This window comes from Dryas octopetala, chromosome 5, assembly GCF_963921425.1.
Source record: "Dryas octopetala chromosome 5, drDryOcto1.1, whole genome shotgun sequence".
In the NCBI taxonomy this organism is placed as follows: domain Eukaryota; kingdom Viridiplantae; phylum Streptophyta; class Magnoliopsida; order Rosales; family Rosaceae; genus Dryas; species Dryas octopetala.
Window position 1 is genome coordinate 9531933 of NC_141370.1, and position 11242 is coordinate 9543174.

Here is an 11242-nt window from a genome sequence, read left to right on the forward strand (position 1 = left end):
GCTCATAAACAATGTTCGAATCCTCAATTTAGACCGAATTGGAAGAAATTAAGAGACCCATCACATAATCAAGAACTCAATTAATATAATTAATAATCATCATCTGTTGGATTCTGTTTAATTGAATGAATATCATTTGAGGAAAATAAAGGAAGAATTGGATTAGTAACAGGGGCAACCAATTGCCCCTCTTGCAAGTGTTAGAATATACGTGGTATATTCATGTTGGAGTGGATTTTCCTGGCACACCGGGACCGAGCAACAAGAACAAGCAAAAGTGTTTTAGTGGGTAAGATATATCAGGTCAAATTCTTGTTATCACAAAGTTTTTGTAGAACACTTGTACAAAAAACAAAAGGATTAATTAGATTCAATTTGGCATTTTTGTATTACTTCTTTGAAAGTAGGTCTAATGCTTAAAAATACAATGAAAAAAAAAATGGAAATGTCAAAATAGGTTGCTTGGAGACTTGGAGTAAACCTAGTTTCACAGGCTAATAAATCGGTATTATCTTCAACTTAAGCAATGCATTCAGGTGTCACTTGCTAGGAACAGGAAGGTTAGAACAGAAAATAACATTTAATAGGTTACTGATTTGCTAAATTGATGGATCAAAACCAAAGAAATTTATTAATTTTGATGCCACTTAGACAAGATTTCATATCAAAGAATCTTGTTAATGATTGTCACTTGCCAGGAACAGTGGTGAGAACTCCAATTTTGCTAGAACTATAATTACATGTTCAAATTTGCAGTTCTCTAGAAAACTAGAAACAAGCTTCATTGTTCCCAAAACTAGATGAATATGTTGCAGTATAAATTAATCAGATTAAACTAGTTGGTATCAAAACTTGAGTGGTGCAAAAATGAATACAAGCTTGTCTGTCTATTCTGAAGATGGTTCCTTGACTTCTTTGCTGTTATCTGGTGATGATTCCTTCTTTATATCTGTTGATGGTTCCTTTTTGGTACTACTGTAAGTATAAGTAGTACTTCTCTTTATAAGATCTCCAAATCTTCTTAGCAATGCTTTCTTTTTTCTTGAGTTGTCACCAGGAGTCCCATCTAGATGATCAAAATCTTCTGAGTGCAGTATTGATTCTCCATCATCTGTGAATGAAGAATTTCTCCGGTGATGGGTAGCTGATCCCGGCGAATCCACCTCAAATATCGAGCCTTTGAGGGCCTCTTCGATTTCAATCTCCATATCATCATCATCAACGTCTTGTGTGTTTGAAGTCTTGGCATCATCATGTGTGTTTGGAATCTTGATCTCCCTGAGATTGAAACTGAAAACTTTGCCAAGTATGCCTCCATTTTGAGCTGTTGCAACCTCCTTCTCCTCCTTTGACGATGTTTTCTCTTTATCTTCCTTTTCCTTTTCCTTTTCCTTTTTCCATTCCCCTGAAACTGATGGTTTCTCCTTACCACTGTCCTTTTTCACCTCCTTTGATGGTAGTGGCTTCTCCTTAGCCTCCTTTTTCAACTCCTTTGATGATGTCTTCTCCTTGGCCTCCTTTTTCGAATCCTTTAATGGCGGTTTCTGATCTTTTTCCTCTTTCTTGGAATCCTTCTTCGACGATTCAATGAGCAACCGCTTCAACTCCTTAATGTTTTCATTGGCTGCAATCTCATTCACCCTGTAGCTTTCGTTTTCTCGGGTAAGGAAACTCATGGCCTCCTCCTTTTCGGCCAGGGTATCTTTTAGCTGGGAATTTTCTGCTTGAGCAATGGCTGCAGCTTCTTTTGCAACATTTGCTTCATTCAGGGCCTGTTTGAGTATATCCCGCAGCTTGCTATTTTCTTCCTTTGATGCCATAGCCTTGGTATCTGTCTCTAAAAGCAGCTCATGCAATCTAAAGTTCTCTTGCTGTGTAGCATATCTATCCCCTTCAGCTTTTCTAATAACATCCACAAAGCCTTGTTCTTTCCCACTCCATGCCAAAACCGACTCTTCATGTTCTATCTTCAACCTTGCAGCAGTGTTTTTGTACCTCTCAGCTTCTTTCCTTGTTTCGTCCAATACTGTTTTGTAACTTTCGTCATTGCCCTTTAGCAGCACATTCAAACGTTCTTCTTGTGATCTTGAGTGCTCTAACTCTGCTTGGGTCACGCAGAGTTTATCCTTCAACTGGTTGGCTTCTGTTGCAACCTCTTTCAGTGCAAATGCCAAGTCATCCATTGCCTTCTTCAAATTTTCTTCAGCATCAGCTGTCAACTTCAGTTCGCGTTTAAGCACGCCCATCTCATCAAGTAATTTCTCAGCCTTCGATGAAGCAAGTTTCTCCTTCTTTTGGGCATCAACCAAACTCTCCTTTGTGAAATGAAGCTCAGACTTGAGACTCTCTAATTCTTCCATCATTGAAAGATTACTTTCAGGGTTATCATGATAATCAGATGTACTAAGGTACTCTTGATTCTGTGATGTACTAACATCTGTACTACTTTGCACGGATTCCTCATCCCATTTCTCCAATTTCTTTTGAAGAGAAGCAATCTCAAACTTTGCCTCTTCAAGTAAAACCTTGGTTTGCTCAAGTTGGTTTGTCTGTGTGATCAATGAATCAAGAATTCTTGCTTCCGATTGCTTTCTTTTCTCTATCTCCATCTCCAATTCTAGGATTCTTTCGTCACTCTCAGACAATAAAGCCTTCGTGTGAGCCTCAGAGGTTTCCACATTCTCTTCCAGTTTGAGCACCAATTCCCGAATTCTTTCGTCACTTAATAAGGCCTTCGTGTGAGCCTTAGAGGTGTCCACATTTTCTTCCAGTTTGAGCTCCAATTCCCGAATTCTTTCCTTACTTTCGGATAACAAAGCCTTCGTTTGAGACTCAGGAGTATCCGCATTCTCTGCCAGTTTCAGCTCCAATTCTCGAACTCTTTCTTCATTTTCAGACAATAAAACCTTAGAGTGAGCCTCAGAGGCTTTCACATTCTCTGTCAGTTTGAGCTCCAATTCCCGAATTTGTTCTTCCTTTTGAGACAATAAAGCCTTTGTGTGAGCCTGAAGGGCTTCTGCATTTTTTGCCAGTTTGAGCTCTAATTCCCGAATTCGTTCTTCTTTTTCAGACAATACAGCCTTTGTGCGAGCCTCAGAAGTTTCCACATTCTCTGCCTGTTTCAGCTTCAATTCCTGAATTCTTTCTTCACTTTCAGACAATAAAGCCTTTGCGTGAGCCTCGGAGGTTTCCACATTCTCTACCAGTTTGAGCTCCAAATCTCTGGCCTTTCCAAGTTCAAGTTGCAAAGACTCAATATTGTCCTCTTTACTCTTCAATTCTTTGATTGCATTAGACAGCAAGTCCTTCACCGAATTCAATTCCGCAAGATTCTGAACAGACAATGCTTCACTAAGCCTCAAGTTGGCCTCCTCTGCCACCTTTTTCATCTCTCCAAGTTCATCGAGCGCTCGATCTCTCTCTACCTCTATTGCTTGCAATTGCTTCTTCAGCTCCTCTTCTGGTTGCTCCATTTGTTGCTGCATCTCCCAAGCTCCAACGATCTCTTTCTACCATGAATTGCACAAAAAACCAGTCACCAATCAAAATTAAAATCCAATTCACACCGAACCAAGAAAATTTCAGAAAATTGGCATGGTCAATCCAATATAATCAATCCGTCAAAACAATTATCAACATGGATCAAAGCAAAAATTATGAAACAATAGTTTGATACAAAATTTCAATAAAACCCTGTTCAAATCAAAGCAAAAAAAATATGAAACGGGATCAATACCACATGTAAAATTGTAGCTTAGAGGGCTTTCTTCATTGAGGAGCCTTGCCAAATTTTGATGCAGGGCATGTCGTGCAATTTGACCAAAGAAGGCTTCTTTGGTTAAATTTCAAAAAACCCAGATGAAACCAAGAATATTTTACAGATTCAAGGCCAAAGTCATGAATTAACGGATTAAGAAAAGTTACAAAAGCAATGAAAGAGTGGCAATGAATGAGATTAACCAACCCAGAAGAAAGAGTGAAATGAAAATACAAATACAAAAGACCCTTAGAGAGAAAGCGTCGGAATTTCCAAGGAAAAGGCAAGAAAAAACAAGGTACCTTATCCTCGGTTTCGAGGTACCATGTCTGATTTTGGGGATGAATGATGTTGGTGCAGGAGTTTTCTAATTTTGGAAAGTCACCTCCATAACGTAACGAGAAATGCCATAAACATAGACAAGGATAGATATTAATGGTTTTGGTGAGAAAGTCCGAGGTTGGCGGGTTTTCCACAAAAGAAACAACATATTTGGCGTGTGGGAAGAAATCTAAATTACCTTATTATCTAATTATCTGAGAGTGGATTGACAACATTGACCTCTCTACGATTCTTCATATATATATTCAATAAGAGATGAATTCATGACATTTTATTTTTGACATAAATTTTGACACAAGTTTTTAATGAGATCCACTTTATATAGGAGTTTAACGATCTAAACTATCTATTTTTATGTTTCAATTAAAATATCATCTTTATAAAAAATTAAATAAATCGAAAACCATTTATTTACAAAAATTAAATGGTCAACATTTTAATTGTTTATTTTGTTGATCACTTAATATTTGTATGTAAACAGTTTTAAATTTATCTAATTTTTTATAAAAATAATTTTTTAATAAAAACTTAAAATAAATGGTTCGAATTAATAAAATTCTATATAGAGTAAAGAGTGCAAATTTGGTCATCACCTTATAAAATGGTGAGCATCACTACTTTCTTCTAAGCGTGCCACGTGTCTTATTACTTAATCATAGTTAAATTTTTAAAATTTTAATATTTATTAAAGTTTCAATTAATTTTTTAATTAAAAGCACATTTACCCATAAAAACTTATGTAAACTATTGAAAACACCCTATTTTGATATACATTAATTCAAAACCTCCAATCTTTATTAAACTATTTCAAAACCCCCTGTTAACACTTAATATCTCTGTAAACCCCCTAGTCAACTTCTAATAAGAAAAGTTTGACTTTAATTTTTTTAAATATACCAGGTTTACCCCTGTTTTGTTTTCCTACATCAACAACATTAATTACCGTACCGTTTTTTTAGTTACCCCTGTTCTTGCGCTTGCGATGTTCATCGTGAGCTTGAATCTTCATCATGAGCTTGAATCTTCATCATCGTGAGCTTGAATCTTCATCGTGAGTTTCTTCATCTTCATATGCGATTCTCTTCGTGCGATTCGTGAGCTTGAGATCGGATTCTGCGAGGTGTTTTCTGTGATCGGGGGAGGTCTTCATCGGATTTTGGAGTAATTGAATCTGCACGAGATTGTTATCGGATTGTTCGGGGTGTTGTGATCGGATTGTTCTGATTGTGATCGGGAGGTTTTCATCGGAGCTTAGTAGACCAAATTTGATTACTGTGAGTTCTTGTAAATTTCAATTGATTTACAATTTCTGTGTGTGATTTAGTTACAATTTGTTTGAGTGATTCAGTTTCAATTTCTGGGAGTAATTTAGTTACAGCTTTAGTGGTTGAATTTAGGTTTGTTGATTTATTTAGATGTAATATCAACTTAGTCAATTGATATCAAAACCTTAAAGAGAATAATTCAGTTTCACTGTAGGAATTATGTTGAAATTCAGTTTCAGTGTACCAATTATGTTGAAATTCAGTTTCAGTGTAGCAATTTTGTGGAAATTCTGTTTCACTGTAGGAATTATGTTGAAATTCAGTTTCAGTGTAGCAATTCTGTGGAAATTCAGTTTCAGTTACACTTGTGTTTTTTCTTTGTTTGTTTTATTTTAAGTCAGAAATTGAAACTGATATTGCCTAAACTTATTAAGAAATTGAATTGCAATACTGATTATGTTGTTCTGTTTTAACAGTTTCAATTGATTTTATTTTGTTAGTCAGTGTTTACTTACCTTTTTGTTTTATGTTTTCTTATCATGTAGCTTAATGGATGTTGGTGTGATTTCAAGAGTTACTTGTGACAGTAAGTCAGTTCTTTTGTCATTGTTTTCCGGTGTTACCTATGAATGGATTTGTAGTGAAGTAATAAAGAGATTCAATCATTTGAAGGCAGGGCAATTTAGGTTATCTTACTCTTTACCGGATCTTGAAAGTTGCAAATTGGAATGTGATATGGATGTTCACTTGATGTTAGCTTCTTTGCCTTTGTTTAAACTTTCATATGTTGATATACTTGTGAATCACGATGGTGTTCTTGTTGAGTATGTTGCTTGTAGTGCTCCTAGTACATCATCTAAAGATACAAGTGCTAGTGAAGTCTCTTATACAAGAAAGAAAGGTGCAAGTTGTTCATCTTCTGAAGACTTTGAGAGTTTGATTGATCCGAATCAGTATTTAGGTGATTTTGGAACTGCTGAAACTAAAAGTTATCTATCGAAAGAGTGGGAAGGTTATATTGATCATGTTGGACAAAAATTTGAGGGCGGTGTAGCTGAATTTCGTTTGAAATTGGTGAAATATGCTGTTCAGATGGGATTCAAATTTGTATATGCGAAGAATGACAAAGATCGGATTATAGCTGAATGTTTTGAGAAGAATTCACACGGTTGTAAATGGCGTGTGTATGCAGTGTTATGTAGAGCAAATGGATTTTGCTATATTCGTACTATGAATAATCAGCATACATGCCGTGGAGTTGTTCGTGAGACTAAAGGTAAGATGATGAGTTCACGAATTGTATCATCAATTGTGAAAGATGAGCTTCGTTTGAAGCCATCTTTGAGACCTATTGACATTGTGCAGGAACTGAAACTGAACTATGGTTTGGATATCAGTTATCAAAATGCATGGAAAGGTAAAGAGATGGCAAAGCTTCTTGTTCATGGTGATGAGGAGGCCTCTTTTCAAAAGTTAGCTTGGTACGTTGAAGCTGTGAAGATTTCAAATCCAGGCACACATTGTGTTTTACAGTTGGATGAGTCGAGTGGTCGGTTTCAGAGATTTTTCATTTCATATTCTGCATGTATTCAAGGATATAGATGGTGTCTTCCCATGGTTCATGTTGATGGAACTTTTTTGAAAGGGAAGTATTTGGGTCATTTGCTTGCTGCAAATGGAAGGGATGGTGATAAAGGTACGTCTTTTTTTTTTAGTTGCAGTTGTTTATTGATTTCGTTGCTTCCTTCCTCAATTTTTAAGGGTAAATCCCTATTTGTGATCCAATCTCCTCCTAGGGTATAGAATGGGCTTGGTGGAGGCATTATGTTAGGGTTTAGCTACGGGATTTTGGGCGGAGCCCAAAATCTCGTAGCTAAACCCTAACATAAATGCCGACAAACCAGGTATTTGTAATATTGAAACTTTTAATTGACTTAATTATATATGGCTCTAAAGATATTAATTCAGTTCAGTGTAGGAATTTTTTGGTAGATCAGTTTCAGTGTACCAATTCTGTGGAAATTCAGTTTCAGTCTAATATGGCAGTGAAAGTTAAAAAATAGAAAGATTGAGTTTATTTGACTTGGTTACAGTTACAGTTCAGTAAATTATCATATTTTATTCTTTTGCTTTATTAGTTACACTTCGGCTTTTTCTTTGTTTGTTTTATTTATTTTTCTATAGGTATATTTCCTCTTACTTATGCTATTGTGGATTCTGAGTCTGAAGACAATTGGACTTGGTTTTTTGAAAATTTGTATCAAGTTTTGGCACCCCAAGGTCGTACAGTTACATTCATTTCAGATCGTAATCCTGGCTTGTTAGAAGGTGTTAACCGTATGTTAACCGTAATCCTGGCTTTTTCACCTCATGCATATTGTTATTTTCATTTGGTAGGAAATTTGAAAAATAAGTTGCCTGTGAAAGTAGTTGGTAAATATTTGAGAGAACGTGTTCTGAATTTATTCATGAAATGTGCATATGCGCCAACGGTTGAGATTTTTTACAAACATTTGGCTGATTTGGAAAAAGAAGGGCATGACAATGCTAAGAAATTCTTAGAGAGCATTCCGTTTGAACATTGGGCGTGTGCTTTTTTTAAAGGTAATCGGTATGGGGTTATGGCCAATGGCTTATCTGAGTCTTTTAATTTTTGGATCCTCAAGTTTCGTTCATTGCCCATATTTGAAATGGTTGATGGTATTAGAGTTCAAATAATGGAAACTATGGACAAAAGAAGGACTGAGGCTAGTAGTTGGCATAATGTTCTTTGTCCTAAAATGGATGAGATGTTGAGGAAGTATATGGAAGTGGGTAGGCATTGGAAGATTGCCCGATCATATGATTCTGTTTATGAGGTGTTCGGTCCTCATTCTGTTTTAGTTGATTTGAACTCCAACTTTTGTACTTGTCGTAGATGGAAAATTGAAGGGTTCCCTTGTGCTCATGCTCTTGTAGCAATTCAAAGAGAGGGTAAAAATGTCTATGATTACATTGAAGACGAATTTAAATCTGGTTACTATAGGAATTCCTATGCAGCTGCAATTCTTCCCATTCCTGATATTGAGATATCTGCTTATGATGCTTCTGATTTTGTTATTCCTCCTTTTACAAAGAGGCCTCCTGGAAGACCAAGATCAACGAGGTATAAGTCTATTGGAGCCAGTTCAAGATCTATTAAATGTGGTAGATGTGGTAAAGTTGATGGCCACAATAAGAAAACATGTACTGCTCCTTTGAGGAATTGATTTCTTTGTTTTTGTAGTTTAGTTTCAGTTTATGAAATTGAATTTAAGGATTTCTTGGAATTATTACATTGAATTAGATTGATGATTCTCGAAATTTTGATTATGTAGTCCTGCATTCTTGGATTTTGGAATTTTCAAATGGAATCTGTTTGGTTTTCTTGTTTTTAGTATTATTTTCGAAGGTGAAACTGTTTTGATATAGTTTCAGTTGAATATTTTGTATTATTAGGGATTTTGGTTTATGATTGTAGTTGAATGTTATTATCTGACTTATGATACAATTATTATATTCCAGTTGATAGCTTATTAACAATGAGACTGTTCATTCTCTTGAAACTGAAAAGACGTAACCTCTTTCTCTGAACATGGCAACTGAAACTGTTTTTTAAGTGAAACTGTATTGTAAGTGAAACTGTTTTGCAAGTGAAATTGTTTTTCAAGAGAAACTGTTTTGTAAAAGTTGACAAGTGCGTTGGTGTTATTGCGAGTTTTTTTGGTCCTACAAGCAAAGTTGACAACATTTAAATACAGTTTCAGTTACTTTTAGTGTCCCATTTTAGTTATTGTTTAACAGTTACACTAACTTAATGACCAAGAAGTTTTTTTTTTTTAAAGTGAAATTGTTTAGACATTACAAAAATTACAGAAATAAAAGAACTATTTATATACAAGTAATAAATTTAAGAAATTAGATCAATGTTTGAATTTAGCCAAAAATTATAGAAATAAACCAACTACTTATATACAAGTCATAAATATAAAAGTCTCGACATTTTATCAATGTTTGAATTTCGCCATGATATGATCAAACTTGTTGTTGGCTTCTGGTCTCTTAACTTTTTTGCCCAATATGTTCAACCAGCTAAGTGGATGATCCATGAACTTCTTCAGGACTTGTATTTTGAATTTCTGCACATCTGTCTTTGTGAAAGGGTTCTTAAATGGAGCTTCCCTTTGAATTTGCTCTGTGTAGTACATGACTAGGAATCCACAATCATTTCTGCAATAGACAAGTTACAATTACAGTCAAACTTACAGTTACAGTCATTCCTTTATTCTGAAATATATATTTGCACTTTTTAAAATATGTAATAATACTTACGTTCCCGATTTTTGCTGGGGACAGTTGTTGTCATCTTCAATTGGCATTTCAATGTTGTGTTCCAACAGCCAAGTCAATGTTACTTTCTCATCCTCATTCAGTTGCACTTGATATAAGTCATCTAGTTTCTGTTGATTTGCCTGGTTTAGGGAAATTGGACCTATTTGTTTCACTAGATTCTGCCTCCTTGTCCCTTTAGCTAAATCTTGTGCAGCATTCTTTTTGGATTCTGTGAGGAATTGATCCACGTAATCTTTCTGCATGTTTAAGACAACATATGTCAGTGTAACTGAATGAATCATATGTTAGTGTAATTTAATGTTAATATACATTTTGTTTGTTTCTTACCAAATACTTTGCATTTTCAAAGCATACATCACTTCCGTTCACAATCCTTGATCTGAGGGAATTGAAATGCGTCCACTTTCTATTCTTCAAGTCAAGCATAAGTAGTGTGAAGTGGCTCTTTTTTGTAGATAGCATAGGAAACAGGAATTTGTCATATTTTGGCAAGCGTTGCAACAATTCTTTCAAAAGGAATCCAACGATGCCACTGTCGTTTTTCTCTTCCAAAAATCTCTGATGTTCTCAAGAAAAATAGATTTGAATTTGATAAAGCATACATATACACATTTAGAATTAATAGTAGAAATAAATAATGCAGTTTCAGTTCTTACCCAGGCATAAGTACTGAAAATGAATGTACCACTTTCTTGTAGCTCTTCTTGCAATAAGTGATTATATGAGTCGACAACCTATGTTTTGTGATGAATTTCAATGTTAGAAATTAGTATTTTAAGGTATAAGAAGTATAGAAGAATGAAATTGAGCATGTGTTACTTTCATGCTTTTATCTTACAGTATTTGCCACATCATGCTCTTTGATCAACTGGTCCACATCCTCGCGTGATACTGTCCATCCAGGTTTACCACACCAAAAGAATTCACTGTTTGATAAAGAAAACAATTTCAGTTACAGTATAAATTCAATTGCAGTGTGAAGATTCAGTTTCAGTCTAGTATTGCAGTGAAACTTCATATGTAAAAAGATGGAGTTTATTTGACTTACTCAAATTCAGCTTCTTTCCAGTAATATATGATTTGTGCTTTCAATTCAGGTTCCATCATCTTGTACACTGCACATCTGCCCCATGGGATTTTTCTCCTCTTTTGATCTACTACTGCTGAATCAACAGTTGCAGTGGTTTCAACAGTTTCAGTGGTTTGAGTGTTGTCGAGTTCCTCAACATCATCAGGACCCACTTGTGAAATTGGCATTGCAACTTCGGCAGTTTTGATGGTGGTCCTTGTCTTTTTCTTTCCACAGTCATAATCGAATTCAGGGTACTCCAACTTCTTCCTCTTTCTTTGTTTCATCCGTAATATTGCTGACAGGTTTTGGATGAAATGCTTATTTGATATCTTTAATGCCTGGCAGGGAGTTTCAGGAGTATTCTTTTCCTTCAAGAACTCTACCTCTTTGATGAGTTCGTTCTTGATGTGGATTATTTCACTTTGGATGTCTTCT

At 35.4% G+C, this 11242-nt stretch overlaps 2 protein-coding genes across 2 annotated transcripts; one reads left to right on the plus strand and one right to left on the minus strand.

The window, feature by feature from the left end:
- Window positions 1–830: 830 nt before the first annotated feature.
- Window positions 831–3865, minus strand: LOC147284093 (Myosin heavy chain-related protein). Its single transcript, XM_086242836.1, has 2 exons — window positions 3737–3865; window positions 831–3509 (listed from the first exon to the last, which is right to left on the minus strand). Exon 2 carries the CDS (start codon window positions 3483–3485, stop codon window positions 888–890), a length of 2598 nt encoding a protein of 865 aa, XP_086098962.1. The 5' UTR covers window positions 3486–3509; window positions 3737–3865; the 3' UTR covers window positions 831–887.
- Window positions 3866–5325: 1460 nt separating this feature from the next.
- LOC147284094 (uncharacterized) lies at window positions 5326–8612 on the plus strand. Its single transcript, XM_086245651.1, has 4 exons — window positions 5326–5373; window positions 5910–7060; window positions 7549–7701; window positions 7762–8612. Exons 2-4 carry the CDS (start codon window positions 5914–5916, stop codon window positions 8610–8612), a joined length of 2151 nt encoding a protein of 716 aa, XP_086101777.1. The 5' UTR covers window positions 5326–5373; window positions 5910–5913.
- The last annotated feature ends 2630 nt before the right edge of the window (window positions 8613–11242 follow it).

Coding starts and splice junctions, on each gene's coding strand:
- LOC147284094 (XM_086245651.1), top strand. CDS start 5,914: ATGGATGTTGGTGTGATTTCAAGAGTTACTTGTGACAGTAAGTCAGTT. Junction 7,061..7,548: donor TGGAAGGGATGGTGATAAAG/GTACGTCTTTTT, acceptor ATTTTTCTATAG/GTATATTTCCTCTTACTTAT. Junction 7,702..7,761: donor CTTGTTAGAAGGTGTTAACC/GTATGTTAACCG, acceptor TTCATTTGGTAG/GAAATTTGAAAAATAAGTTG.
- LOC147284093 (XM_086242836.1), bottom strand. CDS start 3,485: ATGCAGCAACAAATGGAGCAACCAGAAGAGGAGCTGAAGAAGCAATTG.